The sequence below is a fragment of the Zootoca vivipara genome, chromosome 4, assembly GCF_965207765.1.
Source record: "Zootoca vivipara chromosome 4, rZooViv2.hap1.1, whole genome shotgun sequence".
Lineage (NCBI taxonomy): Eukaryota > Metazoa > Chordata > Lepidosauria > Squamata > Lacertidae > Zootoca > Zootoca vivipara.
This window is the reverse complement of record NC_142587.1, coordinates 38,744,340-38,763,013: the sequence shown is the minus strand read 5'-3', so window position 1 is coordinate 38,763,013 and position 18,674 is coordinate 38,744,340. Positions and strand designations below refer to the sequence as shown.

The 18,674-nt window shown below is 40.7% G+C and overlaps 1 protein-coding gene across 2 annotated transcripts in view; it reads left to right on the top strand.

Moving 5' to 3' along the window:
- Positions 1-18,674, top strand: part of CTPS2 (CTP synthase 2) — a 67,709-nt gene that overhangs the window by 13,168 nt on the left and 35,867 nt on the right. The window contains exons 1-12 of one of the 2 annotated variants that reach the window (XM_035116089.3): positions 1,188-1,273; positions 3,100-3,305; positions 5,554-5,724; positions 6,644-6,744; positions 7,473-7,589; positions 7,780-7,863; positions 8,968-9,048; positions 10,725-10,876; positions 11,422-11,554; positions 13,464-13,552; positions 15,468-15,562; positions 18,395-18,457. In XM_035116089.3, the coding sequence (XP_034971980.1) occupies positions 3,140-3,305; positions 5,554-5,724; positions 6,644-6,744; positions 7,473-7,589; positions 7,780-7,863; positions 8,968-9,048; positions 10,725-10,876; positions 11,422-11,554; positions 13,464-13,552; positions 15,468-15,562; positions 18,395-18,457 (1,252 nt within the window). In that variant the 5' untranslated portion in view covers positions 1,188-1,273; positions 3,100-3,139. Of the gene's footprint in view, positions 1-1,187; positions 1,274-3,099; positions 3,306-5,553; positions 5,725-6,643; positions 6,745-7,472; positions 7,590-7,779; positions 7,864-8,967; positions 9,049-10,724; positions 10,877-11,421; positions 11,555-13,463; positions 13,553-15,467; positions 15,563-18,394; positions 18,458-18,674 lie in introns of those variants that run through there. The other variant, XM_035116088.3, reaches the window with a different exon arrangement.

Sequence of the window (18,674 nt, the reverse complement as noted above, 5' to 3'; positions counted from 1 at the left end):
GGAGCACTAATGCTAAAGGGACTAGTCAAGGCTGTCACACCAGAGTTTTGTGCCAAAAAGAAAAAAAGAGTAATTATAATAGAGCAAATAATGAAAAGCAGAAAGGAATACTTAGGTCCCAGAGCTTGTCCAAAGAGATCTCAGGATAAACTAGCACATGATACAGCCATCTCTTCAGTCCCGTAGATTTAAAAGGAGAATAAAATGCATGCTAGTAAAGCTGCAATATCTATGTGCATATTCTAGAGCGTAGCTCTAGTAAAACTTGTTCTTGGCCATATAAAGCATGCAGGATTGTGTTGCGACCCTATAGCTTACTAAGGTAAGCATATTAACAGTGCTCCCAGGGCTATTGGATGGGTGGCTGAAGGGAACTTTAGCTGTCCCCCTGTTGCTGGACTCCAACTCCCATATTTCCCATTCCCCAATGTTGACTGGTGCTGATGGGAGTCCAACAGTATCTAAATGGCCACAGGTTCCCACATCTGTCTCAAGATAATAACTGAGTGGCTGAATATTTTTAAAAAATCATTATTTGCCTTTAGTGTAGGACAAGGGACAATATTATAAAGCAGACATCTGCTATGGACTCCTGTGCAAATCATTCAGCCTCTTTTGTAAAAATGGGCCTTAATACACTTCTATTCCACTCCTGCTTCTTCCCTAGCGAGGAAGGGGCACCATTATTCGCCTCATGTGCCAAAATGTATTGAGCTAACCGTAGGTATTTTGTGGGCCAAAAAACTCCGACACAGCTGGCAGACAGCCTGTGGCACTGGTACTCCGTAAGTGGCAGGAGCAGCTGAAGAAGGTCTTGGGGACCTGGTTATGGCACGAAGCCAGCGCTCCTCCTTCCTTGCTTCCTGCCTATCTCCTCAGTCACCCACAGGCAGAAGGGATGGTTCACAAATCTACCCTGTGGGCCAATCTGACGGCTCGCATGCATGATAGAAAGCATTTGTCTTTATTAACAAGGGAGACATAGGAGACAAACGGCGCTACCTCTGTGCGCGTGCAAAGCGCATTCCGCCTCATTCCTTCTGGGGTTAAGAAGGCAGGACTTCTGCGCCTCAGGGACCTGTTTTGCTTTTCTGAAGGGAAAAAAAACAGCGGCTCGGCCGGAGAGTTTTGAGCCCCCCTCTAGCGGCTGCTTGGGATACGGCTCCTGCGAAAGAGGTCGTCTCCTTGCAACGGGCCGGCGGTGAGGGGGCGGCGGCGGCCGGGGAACTTGGCTGCGGTGGCGACGCCGCTTCTCGGACCGCTCCGGGCGCAGGTAAGCGGCCTCTCGGGCCTCCCCGTCAGGGCGAGTGCGCTGGCTCTCCTGAGCGACCACGAGAGGCCCCCGCGTCACCTGAGGGGCCCCGTGGCGGCGGCGGCGGCCAAGTCCCTCTCCCGCCCCCTGGGGCTCCGCGGAGCAGTGGGCGCTCCGTCCCGCGGCCATGGCGGCGGCATGAAGGCTGACTCTTTGGGAATTGGTTCCTACAGCAGGCAAAGCAAAGCAAAGCTTCAGGCCTCCTCCTTGCTTAGATCCCTCCTCTCCGCAACCTGCGATAACAGGTGCAGGATGGGGGGGTTTCCGTTCCTCAGCTCCCTACCGCCCGCACTCAAGTTGCTGGGAAGGGGGATCTTTTAATACGCCACACTTTAGAGTCCCTTCCAGAGCATGATTATTTATTGATTGTTCCGCAGTTCGCCCTCCAAACAACCCTGTGAGGTAGATCGACCGGGGAGATTGTGACTGGCCCAGCCGTTGCCGTCCCAACAGTACAATCGTTGCACTATTATTCGCCTCATGTGCCAAAATGTATTGAGCTTTGCCGTTGTTTAGCTTTGCCGCTTAAAAAAAATAAGTGCAGTGCTGTGCCACAAAACAAGTATTTATTTGTTAATAAATAATTCGTTGCAAGGGTGGATAATTAAAACTGGAAGGACCCATTCTGGAGGGCCTTATCCTCGGCATTGGCAGCTGATTCCTAGGATGCCAAATAAGTGTTTTTCCCAGAAATGCCAGGGATTAGACCTGAGACCTTCTGCAAGCAAAGCATACCACTGTCCATTTAGCTCAGTATTTTGCCTTCCGCAATGCATCACGTACAAGAACAAGAGTACTGTGAGTGGACCCTTTGGAGTTCACTTGTTCAGGGTTTTAGGGAGCCAGCCATACCTTCTTTCAGAATTCTCCATTCTGTTGCTCCCAATCAAGTTTAGCAATCTGTGGCCCCTCACCATACCCAGTCCTCATTGAACTGTTATGTTTCCCCCCATCACTTTAACATTTATTGTTATAAAGATTTTCCCCCCACTATTGTAAGCTTTGAGGCACCCTCCTCTTGTTTCTCCTTAACCCAGTTTTGGCTACATAGCTGTCATTAACTTAGCACCTAACAAGGGCGTACCCACCACGGGGCAAGTTAGGGCAGCTGCCCTACTCTAGAAGCAGGGCTGGTGGGCAGAGGCGGAGCACAGCCCGGCGGAGCGCGAGTTCGCCATTCCCGCCCCGCCGCGCCGTACCCTCCCTCCAGCTCCCCGGCGCGCCCTCTGGCAAGGCCAAGCACGGCGGGGAACCAGGGAGCACGGCGCGGTGGGCGGGAACGCCGAACTCGCGCTCCGCTGGGCTGGGCTCCGCCTCCGCCCACCAGCCCTGCTTCTAGGGAGGGGCACAGCCCGGCGGAGCGCGAGTTCGCCATTCCCGCCCACTTTGTGGCCCCTCCCCTTCCGTGCCTTGGCCCCTCCCCTTGCCCCCCCCCTAGTTTTGATCCTGGGTACGCCCATGGCACCTAAATTTGTTGATGGTCGATATGATTCTTGTCATTAGGAATACTCTGAACATCACAGTGCCTTCTTGGGTACTCTGTCTTGTTGCTGGTGATGTTGAAGGTCCTGTCTTTAGGAATTTCTCTGTCCTTTCTTGAACTTATTTATGTTGCTGTCTTCTGGTGTCAATGAAGAATTTTAGAACACCATGAATTTCACAGGGAGTTCCATGAAAAGCGTGAAAAATACTTAACTTTTCCATATTAAAAATAGCTCCTGCTTTTCTTCTTTTTACAGGGAAATTCGTAGTATTTCATAAGTTCACTTTTAACTCTTCATTTTTAGATTTCAAGCTCAAGTACCACAGTGCATCCAAAATTATCCCATGAAGTACATCCTGGTAACTGGTGGTGTCATCTCAGGCATTGGTAAAGGAATTATTGCAAGCAGCATAGGCACCATCTTGAAATCATGTGGTCTACGAGTTACTGCAATCAAAATAGATCCTTACATTAACATAGATGCTGGAACCTTCTCGCCGTATGAACATGGTACGAGTGACACAAACTTCTTTTCCCTACAAATTTGGTTGCATTCCTTTCTGCATTGATTATCACTAGTAACCTCTGATCCAACCTAAGCCTACATGACTTTTGCTGTTGATGCAAACCAGTTATATATTGTCATAAATTTGGAGGGAGAGGAGAGACCTCCCCTAAACCCAGGAAATTAATGAATGTCAGAATCTAGTTAATATTTGTGCTGCTGAAGGGAAGATTCCAGGCTAGTGGAAAAATACAGGCTAAGCTTCCTTTCCAAGCAAGGGCCTCCCCTGGGCTCGAGAGGTTAACATGACAAAAGGTCATGAAGAAGTGTGCATGCACACGAAAGCTCATACCAAAATAAAAACTTAGTTGGTCTTTAAGGTGCTACTGAAGGAATTTTTTTATTTTATGACAAAAGGTGTTGATGATCCACATTCAAGAGGAATCCCTGGGCTTGGGCAGACAGGAGTTGCTAAGATGACAGGGAGGGGGCAGGTTGTGCTCACAGGAAAAATGATCCTCTTAAAAACTAGGTTTGGAATAGCAGGTGGATGAGGAGGAATTACGGGTATTTGGGTAAGAGGTGTGCTGGGAAGAAGGAGAGCAAAGCCAGATCTATGTTGGTAGACTGGCTGAAGGCAGGCTGGGAGAGATGCCTTGGAGTCCAGTCTTGCAGTGCTGTGGGGAACAAACCCCTCTTGAGATGACCATGCTGTAAGATCTGAACTCCCTCCATCCAAATTTTAGGTGTAAATATGTGAATAAGTCATATTTTTCAAAGATACAACAACCTCTGCCACATCTTGATTCTCAACAGAAACACAATCCCGTGGTGAGCGCCTGGAACCCCCTGTAATCTCAGCAGAGTTTAGGGGTTGGTGTGCCACCTATGTAACAATATAAACTGAGGAGTTAGAGATTTAAAGCACCAGAATGGTGTTCGGGTGGGTGATTCTGAACCCTTGGTCTCCCAGGGTTTGATGAACTTTGGGAGTAGCTGATGGGGAAAGTTCAATATCTCCCAGCCATGTGTCCCTTTTGCATTATAAATCAAGTGTTTTCCACTATTGAGGCCAGCCCATATTTGAAGACAGAGCTATCACAATCATGTCTAATTTGGGCCTCTGTTTTCTATGTGGTTCTAACCAAGTTTTTAGAATAATTGGCACTTGTGAACCAATGCAATCTTGCAGTTATAAGAAAAGAAAATCACATTTGCAGACAGAGGTTACAAGGACATAGCTACTAAGACAGAGTGACTAATTTGTAGGATTTTTATTCTCATACATTACAGGGTAATTAATTTGAGATTTATTGTTAAGAATCTCAACAGCATAGAATCACTCAAAAGAACTGGCTGTAAAATGTGATGCATTTTATATTAGACCTAATGTAGTAGGTGAATTTTTAATGGTAGCCTTCGGCACTGACATCTGTGACATATGATTTCTGGTAGAGGTAGCTGACCATGGTAATGCAGATCATGGAATATATTTTACGACTTAACTAATTATTATTGTTTTGTAAGACATGATGCAAGGTGGCCTTTCTGTTGAGCTAATCATTCTTTTTGTGTTAGTTAATTTCTCCTTGACCCAAGCATAAAAGAAGAAAATGTCTCAGGGCATTAAGGATATATGATAGGCCCAGAACAGAAAAACAGTGTGGGAAAATGGAAATCCCTTTTCAGCCTCATTCCAATATATAATGGGCATGTCATTTCATGAATTATACAGATTTGGATATTTTTACCAAATGAATTTTTTTCATGATTTTACCAAAATAGGTGGAGTCTCCCACCCCTAAAATGGTGTTAAGATTTCTCCAAGTTGTTTGCAATGCATCTGCTAGTGGAAATTAGTTTTATTTTTAGTTTACTTTTAACCATTATACATTGCCTTTCTGCTACTAAGAAATTACCTCTGTTCAACATCAAGACTTTTGAAATATGCACTGTGTCTAGCAAAAGTAACTTGGCCTGTCTTATTTTATGTTTTTGTGCTTCTTCTTACTTTTGTATTGACTTTGATTTTTTTAAAAAACCATTTTAACATATTTGGAGCAGACCTTTACTTCTCTGCATACTGAAACTAGTAAAAGCTCCTGGTTCATAGTCAAATATAAAAGGCACATTCTTTAATTTGGACATATAGAACAGATGTACTTGAAATATATGTCTGTGCATAACTGTGAGATTGAAGAATAGATATGTATGTTTCACTAAAATATGTAAAAGCATGATTTGTTCCTTTAGGTGAAGTTTTTGTGCTAAACGATGGTGGAGAAGTTGACCTCGACTTGGGAAACTATGAACGATTCTTGGATATTAACCTTTACAAGGATAACAACATCACCACTGGAAAGATTTATCAGCATGTCATCAATAAAGAAAGGCATGGAGATTACATGGGAAAAACAGTTCAAGGTGCTTTATCATATTTATATCCTGCCCGCCCTTCCTCCCTCTGTCGTCATCATCCCAATTTATCTTGTTGACAACAACCCCTGGGTGTTAGATTAGACTGAGAGGTTGTGATTTGGCCAAAGCCACCCAGTGATCTTTGAGCAGAAGTTTGATATAGGACCTCCAAATCCAAAGTCTTCAGTCATCTTCATATGATTAGTTTAGTGTCTCATAGCCAAAGTGTGGTATAATTGCCAAAAGTTTTAAAAAGCATTCTTTATTTATTAGCTTAGAGTTCAAAACACACACCTAATGTATTTGACTGATTAAATAATATTTGCAGGGCTGGCATCCCACTGTTGCCATATTTGTCTCTGCAATACTGTTTTCTTATTTAAATGCATAACATGTCCTGGATGCCAAGTAGCAATAAAACTGTTCAAAATGTTGAAAGTAAATAATGACGACGTATGTACTGTATTTACAGAAGCATGTTTTAAAAATCTTATGCAGAAGTGTTCAAACCCACTTTACCAGTACCAGTATTTCCAATAGTTTAGAACCCGCCCAACTGTTGGACTTCTCATTCCTTTTCTCCCCCCTGAATCACCCTCTTACCTTTCCCCCAGGCTGCGTCAGACAGTCCCCCAACCCTCCTAAGCATATTGTTTCCACTCTCCTAAAGCTTGTGCAAGAAGTACTCTGTTGCACAAGTGGGATGCTACTCCTAGATATCATCCGTTGCATTTGTACTTTATTTTTGAGTCTTTGAGGGACCTTTTCAGATTCATATATGAAAGGAATTTGCTACAGCTTTAAATGCTGCTATCTTTTTATTCAAATTTAATTGGATTACCTCTGATTTATTACTTTGAACGGAGTTGTATCTTGTCATGCATTTTTCACCTTTTCTAGCATTACAATTTGGTTTGCCTTGCAGTTGTCCCACATATTACAGATGCTGTTCAAGAATGGGTAATGAATCAGGCAAAGGTTCCTGTGGATGCTGATAAGAAAGAACCACAGATATGTGTAATTGAGGTAAGTAAGAAATTGTGGATAAAGGCAGGGTTTGTTTTATAATGTGAATGCAAAGTATTTTTCCTCATTGGTTTTATTTTGTCATTCTAAAGCTACTTTGAATAACTGCAGGGAAATAATTATTAAACAATCAATATTTAATGCTATTACATACAGGTGAAACTCGGGAAATTAGAATATCATCGAAAAGTGCATTCATTTCAGTAATGCAGCTTATTATTTTTTATTTTAATTTTAATTTTTACAAATGCTTTCTTTTTGAAATTCCACAGTAAAACAAATAGTTACAATAATATAAAAATAAACATCGCTATTACATTTCATTAATTACATTCCATTTATAATTGACCTGCCTAACGACAAATAATTACAATTACAATAAATAAAGGCTTGACACGTCTTGCTTTGCATGTCATGCATCTATCTCATATATTGGTTTCACCTTTTAAGTTGCATTACAGAAATAAATGCACTTTTCCACGATATTCTAATTTTCCGAGTTTCACCTGTATGTGCGTTGCATTACAGAAGCAGTTGTCAAAGCAGTCAATAGCCACCATTCATTGACCTACGTTATTTTTGGCATTCTGCATAGGATGATAGTTCTTTGCTTTCCTTTTTTTTTAAAAAAAAGCAACACTAAACTAAAATTGAAGCATTTAGAGGTGATATAAGTCAATTTCCTTTCATGTTGCTCAAACTGGTTGACTATAGATGTTCCTTTTCAGCTGGGTGGAACTATTGGAGATATTGAAGGAATGCCTTTTGTAGAAGCTTTCCGACAATTTCAATTTAAGGCCAAAAGAGAGAACTTCTGCAATATCCATGTCAGCCTTGTACCACAAGTAAGTCATTTTCATACTCTATTGTGCACTGTGGATGTTTGTGCTCAGGCAACCATAGAACAAGTCATTAAAGCAGAGAAATAGCTACTTTAGTGGCTTCTGTGCATATTAATATAGTTGCCTATCAGATATTAATTTTGCAATGGCAGTCAATGTCACAAAACATTTATTTGAAACATTTATTTTTCAGCCTAATGCTACCGGAGAGCAGAAAACAAAGCCTACTCAGAATAGTGTTCGGGCTTTAAGAGGGCTTGGCCTTTCTCCTGACTTGGTGAGTTTGATAAAATTATACAATATCATGTTAGAAAGGAAAGCCAGTATAAAGGTAGCATTATAACTCAGGCAGCAGGAGTGCCCGGGGGGTGGGGGGGCATTGCAACATACCTACTGGTAGTATCTCTTCAACATCATCATTGCACTTATCAAGAGGGTGTGTGTGAGATGGCAGGGAAGTTGGCACAGTGGTGGATCCAATCCACCAGCTGCCCCTGTCAGGTTTGAGTAGGAATGTGTTCAATAAAATCATGAAAACGTATTCAGAATCGAAATACTTTGTTAAATACAGCAATGTATTCTTGGATGGAACGTAATATGCTAATGGAATGTTGAGCTAGGGGGTCTGGTTGATCACACAACTTTATGTTTCTTTCTGTGCCTGTTTGGTTTTCCACCTATTATACTTCTGGGGAAGACATGCATATAAGTTTTCTGCTTGAAGGACTTGCCTTCATTCTTGGGCTGTGCATACTGGTTCGGCTCTGGACTTCACTCCCTCAGTGTTTTGTGAGCAGAGTTCCACTGGGGGGGATTCTTGTCCTGGAATGGAGAGGTGTGAGGAGGCAACATTTGCTGATTTATTCATCGCTCTGCAGCCCCAGCAACACCTCACAGCACGTCTCCATCCACAAAATACTTCCATCGGATAGAAGGAGCTTTTCCACACGTGGAAGGCAAATTCTGGATCCAATCTGTTATGCTTATTTATTAGTTAGTGAACCCCTTCCCCTCCAAAAAAGGAACACATATTATTGAATGTTCTCTGGCAAAAGTACAAGACATGCAAGTGAGGCCCCAGCATATAGACACTTAATGTGTCCATTTATTTCTGTCAGAAAAGCTCTTAACATGGAGGCAGTTGGTGTATCCCCTGCTCATGCAGAGCAGCTCATTGTAGGGCAGAAAAAGAAACTTATAATCGTTTAGATGATAATATGCTGTTGTTTCACTGTAAGTTGTTCAATGGGAGTGTGTTTTTTCTTCCATAGAAAACAGGACATTTAAATATTGTGTTAATTATTTAAATAAATAAAAAGGAGGAAAATGTTGGTCTTTTCACAATTTGTGCTGCTTATCTGTAGATTTGTATTTTTGACAGATAGTCTGCAGAAGTACTAAACCTATAGAAATGGCTGTGAAAGAAAAGATTTCCATGTTTTGCCATGTGGAACCTGAACAGGTTGGTGAGGTCTTTTACGGTCACAGTTGTTCTAATGTCTGTAATCATTTTCTAAGTGTTTTATTTTTAGTTCATGTGACTGAGTATGTGGGACATTGGAGGCGGGTTGCAGGGGACAAACAGCAGCTCATTGAGATAATCAAAAAGCAAATAGTTATACTTCAGATATACTTCAGAGGTCCAGACTATGGGAAGCCCGGAAAAATTAATAATTAATAATTTGGATTGTAATTTGGTTGTTTTTTAATTTAATTTTATTGTTTTTAATTGGATTATGATTATGATTTGATGGATATGTTAATTGGCTGTTTTTATTGGAGAATCAATAAAAATGATTTAAAAGAAAAAAGCAAATACTGTAGTTGTTTTCAGGTTTTCTTTATCTGTAATTTATAATAGTTTATGCATTATGCTACATACAGTAATATAGGCTAAAAACCTTACTCTATTTGTCTGGGAGTAAGCATCATTGAATTCAGTGTGATTTACATAAACTTAATCAGGTGATTGTGCTGTTCATCACTAGTACAATTAGCTTATTCAGAAATCAGACTCCCATTACTGTACATCCCAGCAGAGGTCAGTGTTGCATTCTTAGACAAGCTTGCAGATTAAAAATGTACTATTCAAAGTTGTCTAACCATGAAATGAAACCGATTCATGAGCTCCCCCCCCCCCAAGTGCAATTGTTTGTTTAGACTGAGGCTGATAAATCAAAGGAAGAGGTGACATACTCTAATAGAAGTCCATAAAATTATGCATAGCACGGAGAAAGTGGAAAGAGAAAAGTTTTTTCTCCCTCTCTTTTAACACTAGCACTCACTCTCCTAAGAGGGAAAGATGGCTTTAAAACAGGGTTAGACAAATCCATAGAGTGGAGGGTTATCAATGGCTACTAGGCACCGTGACCATGCTCTACCTCCTCAGATGGAGGCAGCAATGTGTCTCAGTACCACTTGCTGGAAATTGCAGGAGGGGAGAGTGCACTTGTGCCCATGCTCTTCTTGCTGGTTTCCCACAGGCATCTGGTTGGCCACTTTGAAAATAGGATGCTGGACTAGACAGGCCATTAGCCTGATCCAGCAGGCTCTTTATATGTTTGATAGAAAATTATGCCTTCTCAATACAAGTTAAAATACTGGACCCATCAGATTCCCCCCCCCAAAAAATTGGGTTTGCAGGAAGTGCAATTTTTTAGCATTGAAAATAATAATACATATTGGACTGCCAGTATATTACAAGCTTATTTGTGGTGCAATGTTATACATGAGTAGTCAGAAACCTGGGGTCCAGAACAAGCACAAGCTTTAACAAAGAACAAATATTAGTTCCAGCTTGCATTAGTTCAATGCTACATGAAGCACCTGTGAGCTCATCTCCTCGCATTGGCTTTGCTTGGTGTGATGTGTGAATCAGGCCTTTGTGTTTAGATTATCTGTGTGTATGTTGCGGTAGGCACCATAGCAGAAGAACTGTGTATCAGATTCATTTGGGGCACTTTTTAATGAATTAATTGAACTGATTAATTAATTAAACTGATTACCAGCGAGCTTTAAAGTATTTTCTTCCTTTTAAGCAAATTTTTTAAAATAGCTATAACTTGTATATGATATGTATGGATGTATCTTTCAATTTTAAGTTTCACATATCAGTAATTTAAATTTTATGTTTCATAGGTAATATTCATCCATGATGTTTCTTCCACTTACCGAGTGCCTCTTCTGCTGGAAGAGCAAGGGATAATTAAATATTTTAAAGAGAGGCTGAATTTACCAATAGATGACCAGCCAAGTGATCTTCTTTTCAAATGGAAGAAAATGGCAGATAGGTATTGTTGTAGTTCTTGTTGTTGGTATTCTTTTTCTTCTTCTTCTTCTTCTTCTTCTTCTTCTTCTTCTTCTTCTTCTTCTTCTTCTTCTTCTTCTTCTTCTTCTTCTTCTTCTTCTTCCTCCTTTGCACTTGCAAGTCTATTTGCTGCAATGTAGAGAGTAACTCAACATGCAAGCATAATTTTTAGGGTCTGTTTGTTTTGTGATGACTGTAGCAAGTCAGTAGTTATAGTGTGCTCCCAGGGCTAATATATAATCCTGGGAAATGGCTTAGTAAGACATGTTCATAGGTTAATATGATTTCTTAAACCTGAAATGTGTCATTTTGGACAATGAACACTGAAACAAAGGTTTTATATGACTTAGCAAGATAAATTGTATCCAACTTGTCCCCTCTGATTTCCTTGCCCAACATTGCATCTCCATCACTTTAAAAGGTGATTCAAGTTTATCATTGATTTAGTGACTAACTGAGTATAAGAAAAAAGTTCTCTCCTTCTTCCTTGTGGAAATTTGCACATTGATTGATCTTTTATATTATCAGGTATGAAAGGATGTTGAAGACATGTTCTGTAGCTCTGGTTGGCAAGTATACAAAGCTGAGTGATTGCTATACCTCTGTTTTCAAGGCCCTAGAACATTCAGCCCTAGCAATTAACCACAGACTCAATTTAATGGTGAGGACTTACCGTATTTTTCCATGTATATGACGACCCCCCACTTTTTTTAAACTCAAGACTTAAGATGCCTTAAGTCTCCCTAGGCAGCTGTGCTCACTTGCTATGTTTCTCCAATGCTGCCTGCCAAGCAAATGGGTAGAGCAGGCCCCAGATGCACTTTCCTTGCAGTGCTCCTGTTGCTGCCCTTAACCTTGCACAGTTTGTGGCATTGCACTACCTGGCACCCATGTGTGCGTGAGAGAGAGCAGCACATGCATCTGGGGAGGGGGAAAGGAGGAGGAGGAGGAGGAGGCGACACTTGCGGGGAGCTGTGCCTGCCTCCCATGTGGAAACATGTCTTTGGTGGCGGAAGCTTTCACTGCAGCTGGGAAGATCAAGGAAATCTTGGTTGCTGTGTTGCTCAAAGAGAGAGACTGTATTTTTCCATGTATAAGACAATATAACATAATTTATCAAAAAACATCGTCTTATACACGGAAAAATATGGTACCTTGCTTCTGTTTTTTGCTGTCTCCTTCCTTCCTTAATAGCTAGGCTTTCACTTCATGAATATTGCTTAGAAATAAAGGATTAGTTGATTATAACTTAATGGGCATAGAACTATGGAGTGACTTGAACATGTTTATTTTGAAAAACGATAAAGTAATTCCCTTAACTGGATTTGTGCATTATGAAGGGAATTGCATACATTTAACAAATACTTAACGTGGACATTTGTTGACTTCATTAATCCTATTTGCAGTATTATGTACTAAGGCATTGATTTAACATATGACTAGGAATATCCATTTACACTTACAATTTTTCAACTGGCTAATCTACTTTAGGTGTAAGTGTTCTGTGGACTGTGGTTTTAACTCTGCACTCCTGTGTTCCCCAGGAGAGTATTTCAGTATTCATAGGAAACATCAGATCTCACTTTCCGAAGCAGGAAAGAGAGTTCAGAGGGAAGAGGGGAATATTCAGTATTGGATTGCTCCTCCCCATAGAAACGTCCGTGGCCTGTAGCTGCAGTGTCAGTAGTGTCAGTAGGATGTGTGCCATGCAAGGACCAGAGGAAGATTTGGATCCAAAAGATCCAGCGACATCTCAATTCCCCACCATAGCCCCAAACAAGGAGATCAAACTATGCCAGCCTTGGAGCATTTATGTGAAGTATTGATAGCAGCAAGCTTCTGCATTTTACAGGCTTTCTTTGGCTGCATGTGCCTGGCACATAACCTAAGCAGGATCTCACCCCCACTCATCAGCTAATTGCTATTGGGAACAGGCACCTGCAGCCAGTGCAAAATTGAACCCTGCCCTCCCTCCCCCAGCTGATGTCATGGGGGATATCAGCTGATTGACAGATGGGCATGGTTTTTTTGGGGGGGGGAATGGCTTCGCAGGCCAAACTGGACCCCCTAATGTCCTCCAGGCTGAAAGTTCCTCCACACCTGCCTTTCCACCATTTGGAAAAACAAAAAATGTAAAATAACTGCTTAAGCTGTTTTCTATCAGAAAGTTAAAAGGGGATATAGTGATACAAGATAGTTTCGTAGCATAGCAAAGATTCATGTTGTTTAAATTACAGCCAAAGAACTTGGCAATCCTAGTCATCTATGGAAAAAAGTATGTACCATTCTGAGGCGATGGTATTTTTCATGTATTCAGTTTTTTCCCAATTGGAAATTTTTATAGTTTTTTTCATTAGTTATAGAGCAGGCATCCCCAAACTGCGGCCCTCCAGATGTTTTGGCCTACAACTCCCATGATCCCTAGCTAACAGGACCAGTAGTCAGGGATGATGGGAATTGTAGTCCAAAACATCTGGAGGGCCAAAGTTTGGGGGTGCCTGTTATATTATATGAAAATAATTATATTGTCTTACACATGAATGTGAGTGTGTATGTGTTTTCTTAATTAGTATATAGATTCAACAGACCTTGAAAATAATACAGAGGTTGAGAATCCAGTGAAATTCCACCAAGCCTGGCAAAAACTATGCAAAGCAGAGTAAGTGATGGTCTAGTTCTTAAGCTCGAATAATTTTAAAAGTTTCCAGTTTCAATACCTTGTTGCCTTATAATTTCAAGTGCTTGTTTTTGTTAGTTTATTCCTTTGCAAATATATTGTACAAAGACACTTTGATTTGTTAAAAACTCACATTAGACCTTAAGCCAGGGCTTTCCTAACTTTTCATGTTGGTGACATAATGTTTAGACACACATCCTTTCGCAACATAGTAATTCAGTTTTATCAGCAAACTGAAGATTAAACTAACCTCTTTCCAGCCCCGGGAGGAGCACGGGGAGCGTTCACGCGACATACCTATACACTGCCGCTGACACACTAGCATGCTACGACAAACAGTTTGGAAAGCTCTGCCTTAAGCATTGGGATTCCTGTATTTAGAGCTTATCCATGCTGAACTGATATTATGATTTTGAACATGTTAATTTAAAACAAAGCTTTCTGCAAAACTTACAATTTGTTCTGAGACTCTGAATAGGCACATAAAATGCCATGTAGACATGGAATTTTAAAACTGAAAACTTGACAAATGTAATGTTTATGAGTTGTTAAGTGAAAACAATAAAGATGGCTTAAACATATTGCAAATGCCTTGTGTTTTAAAATATGCCTAGTCTAGTTTGTTTTGCACAAATTTGTCAAATGTCATAATTAAAAGAAAACAAATATATTTTAAAGTGTGTATTTTCATTAAAGTATAGTGGAAGCCTTTCTGAATGCTTCCACTATTTCAAGTTTACAATTCAAAGCACCTGCTAGGATTCATAATGTGTGTACAATGTACACTTAGGCATTTTGGACTGTAATTTGTGACTTGAAACTCTGGAGTAACTTGAACAATTTGGTGAATGTTTATAGAAATTTATAATAATAATAATAATAATAATAATTTTTTTATTTATACCCCGCCCTCCCCAGTCAAAAACCGGGCTCAGGGCGGCTGACACCAACAGAACCACAATAAAACATAAAAACAATTAATTAAAATACAGATTAAAATACAGTATTAAAATTTAAAGTGCAGCCTCATTTCAAGTAGGCCATAAGTGGCTGACACCAACAGAACCACAATAAAACATAAAAACAATTAGTTAAAATACAGATTAAAATACAGTATTAAAATTTAAAGTGCAGCCTCATTTCAAGTAGGCCATAAATCCAAGCCATGAGGGAGAAAAACACAGGGGTCAGGCTGAGTCTAACCCAAAGGCCAGGCGGAACAGCTCTGTCTTGCAGGCCCTGCGGAAAGATGACAAATCCCGCAGGGCCCTGGTCTCCTGGGAAAGAGCGTTCCACCAGGTTGGGGCCAGTACTGAAAAGGCCCTGGCTCTAGTAGAGGCCAATCTAGCCATCTTATGACTCGGGATCTCCAGAATATTATTGTTTGTGGACCTTAAGGTCCTCCGCGGGGCATACCAGGAGAGGCGGTCCCGTAGGTACGAGGGTCCCAAGTCACATAGGGCTTTAAAGGTCAAAACCAGCACCTTAAACCTGATCCTGTACTCCACCGGGAGCCAGTGCAGCTGGTAAAGCACTGGATGAATGTGATCCCACGGCCGGGACCCTGTAAGGAGCCTCGCCGCGGCATTCTGCACCCACAATAAAACATAAAATAAAAAATAACTTTACAGTATTTGAAGCAGAAGTGATTTGCTGTATGGCGATTGTGATATATTTGTACTGTCCAATTTTCATGGTGTGAATTTTAGTTGTATCATAGCCGTATTACTCTTGGCTCAGAAATCTGAACAAGCTGAAAGCTTTTGTGCACAGTGAGGTCTTGCTGCTGTTCCTGCACATACATGTCACCCCCCCCCCCCCAAAGTAACATGTTAAACTAACTCGCCATTCTATCTTCTCATCTGCTGCTGTGTTTTCATTTTATATTTTATTCCAGTTGTATATTAGTTCCTGGAGGTTTTGGACATAGGGGAACAGAGGGAAAACTTCAAGCCATTTCATGGGCAAGAAAAAAGAAAAAACCTTTTCTTGGTAAGACTTCAACATCAGGAGTGGGCCAACTTGCACAGTCTCATATTTATAAACTAGAATCCATCTGCTTAATTGATTTGTTTTTGATTTACAAAACATAAGTGTGCACTCGGAGACTATTAATTAAGGCATGACTAATCTGTGATCAGTTGGCCTGAATATGCACTTCCTACTAATTGAGATCAAGGCTCACCTAGTTCAGCATTTTAATTTTTTGCAAAAATCACAGCAGCACTAGGGATCTACTGGAAATCAGCTCACCCTACCTTGTGCCCAGTGTTCGAAACTCCCATTATTCTAGGCATATTTTGTAACAGGGAATTTCATTAGTGTCAGCAGTTTCTGAGCTCTGGGCGCAGTACTGTGCCTAAGATTTTAGATTAAAACTGCAGAGTGGAAGGAAAGGAGGGCCTTTTTCTGCCTCCCCACTTTCAGCTACTCTTTGAAGACTGGAGAAGAGACCCTCTTAAGAATATTAGGGGGATGGGCGGGGAAAAGACTAGACCATGTGAAAAATGAACATAATATCTTAACTGCAATTCATTCATTTTCAGCTTTGTATTCTTGTTAGAAAAAAGTGTGTCTAGACATTCCGTTGTTGCTCCCATAACCTAGGACTAAGGTGCCATTTAGCTCCTAGCTTTCATATCTCAGTTTCTAACACTGCTTCTGACTATTCCTGCAGTACAACTCCATTTCTTACTGAATGTTTTTGACATGCAGCATGTTTACTCAGAAGTATATTGTACTGAGTTCAAGAAGACTTACACCCTCATAAGAGTTCTAGCTATAAGGTTAAACTAGACAAGATGAAACCATACTGGAGGATGATTTAGACCAGGAAAACAAACAGTGCATGGGAGGAGGGTTAAATTTCCCTTTCCATTTTCATGGCCCCAATCCAAGTCTGTCATGGTTTCATTTATCCAACTTTTTATATCATTGTGGCTATGTGATTGTGTATGACCTATTGTCTGTTCTAATTTTGCCCCCAGTGTTTGTAAAGTAAAACCAAACTTTGCTGGAAAAAGCAAAAAAGAGAAACTAAAAAAGCTTTCTGGTTCTTAGGTAGATAGGTCCATATATCCATTTCGTTGGTGTATACAGTTATAGGTTTGGTCCCATTTAAATCACTTTAGCAGGAGTAAATTAGGACTGCTCAGTTTTGATCTAGCAGGCATAATGAATCCTGTTGAGATTGTATTAAACAGTGAAGAACCTAACCTTTCAAATTAAATCCAAATCAAATGCTTACCCCCAATAGTTGCAAAGATAATTCTGAATTTTTATGAGGGCAAAAATGTCCACTGTGGTCATTAGTGCCAGAAAAAATGCTCACACAGTTTAGGAAGTCTGTAAATTGGGCTAAACATTTCAGGAATATAAAATGTAATTGGTCTCTTGTGAAAAAAATGCATCATTAGTTTTGCATACTGGAAAGAATTTCAGTTTTCACATTTGAAACCAAGGGTTGTTTTTATTATGATATGTTGCTACAATGTTGAGTGAGTGGGAAAGAAATTGGTTTGGATTGTGTTTGGAAACAATTTGTTGCTGTTTTATAACATCTAAGAATTTCTATGGAATCAGTACCTGAGAGTTTCTATTAAGGTTTGATTTAAATGATGTACAAATACATATATTGTAGAAACTGCGCACGTGGAAGTTGCATTTTCTGAATATCCAAAGCAGTTGGTCAAATATCAACCCTGGATTTTAATATTCCTGTATATGAGCTCTAGGCAGCGACTAGAGACAAATAATCAGCAAGGTATAGGGGAAGTGAAGAAAGGAATTTAGATGTCAGCAGACCAAGTAAATAGAGGGAGAAAATGTATGGAACATCAGTGATTGCTCTGTGCATGCTTGTTGTTGTTGTTGTTGTTGTTGTTGTTGTTTTCCCAAATAGCAGTAGTGAAGTGAGGGGATCCAGATTGGGACTATGGGAGGGGAGGGGGGGTACAGAGTGTTAACAGTCATTTCCTCCAGGCCATGGTCCCAATCTGGATGCCCCATAGCTGTCATTTAGCTAAGAAAAAGCAAGCATGCAATGGCCAGTCACATTATTAATATCACATCTGGTTTGTCCCTGAAAGGAGATGGAATAATGGGTGAAGTGTTAGAAGCAAATGGGGCATATGAGGGAAAGGCAGAGAGCATTATCATAATATATGAGGAAGCGAGGGAAGAGAAGAATGAAGTGTGCAGTATAATACTAAATAGGAGAAGAAGTAGGGAGAAGGGGAAAGAGGTATAGGATGTTGATGGTTCTGGATCAAGCAGGAGCCAAAGGGAAAATGAGAATATGGTCCGAGTGATAGGAGAAGAAAACGGAATCTTATGTTACAGTCTGCTGTTGTAGCTTGAGGCAGTCTTTGCTCCACTAATGAATATATAGGTACTTACCTATAGCAGGCACTTCTGGTAAGGTTTTCATTGATTAATCTGGGTAGACTGCATTTGCCTATTTTGCAAATCCTGTGACTGTTTTGTGCTGGCAAGTTGAGGGTGAGCTGTCAAGACTGTACTAGAAAATCAAACTTACAGGGTTCTGGCATTGCCTACCCTTTGCCTTGTTCTAAGGAAGAAGTGTCCCTCCCCCACCCCCATCCCAAACTACTCTGAATTTTAATAGTGGTTATCGAGAAGTGATATGTTGCAGCAGTTAATGGAAAATCTTTTGGCAAACACATTTGATTTCATTTTTATATTAAATCCCACTTTCCCATAATTGAGTTCTCAGAAGCCGATCAATGTGAACTGGGTCATGGCCTAGAATATAAAAAGTGAGAATTTTTGTGCTCGTTCATTCTTCTTTCCTGTTTCTTCTAGGAGTTTGCTTGGGGATGCAGCTGGCAGTAGTGGAGTTTGCAAGAAACTGTCTAAACTGGCAAGGTGTGTTACCTTCTATGAAAATTGTTCATTTAAAGCAGGGATGGGTGACATTTGCTAGCCAATGGGTAGATCTCCCTGCCATGCCAATTTGACAGGTGGACAAAGAATTGTCATTTCCTGACCCTCATCTTCATTCTTCTGCTGTGGATGTACTCCTTATATTGGCCTTTAGCTTATCTTTATTTCCTGAAACAAGGACAAGACTGTGAAGTGCTGT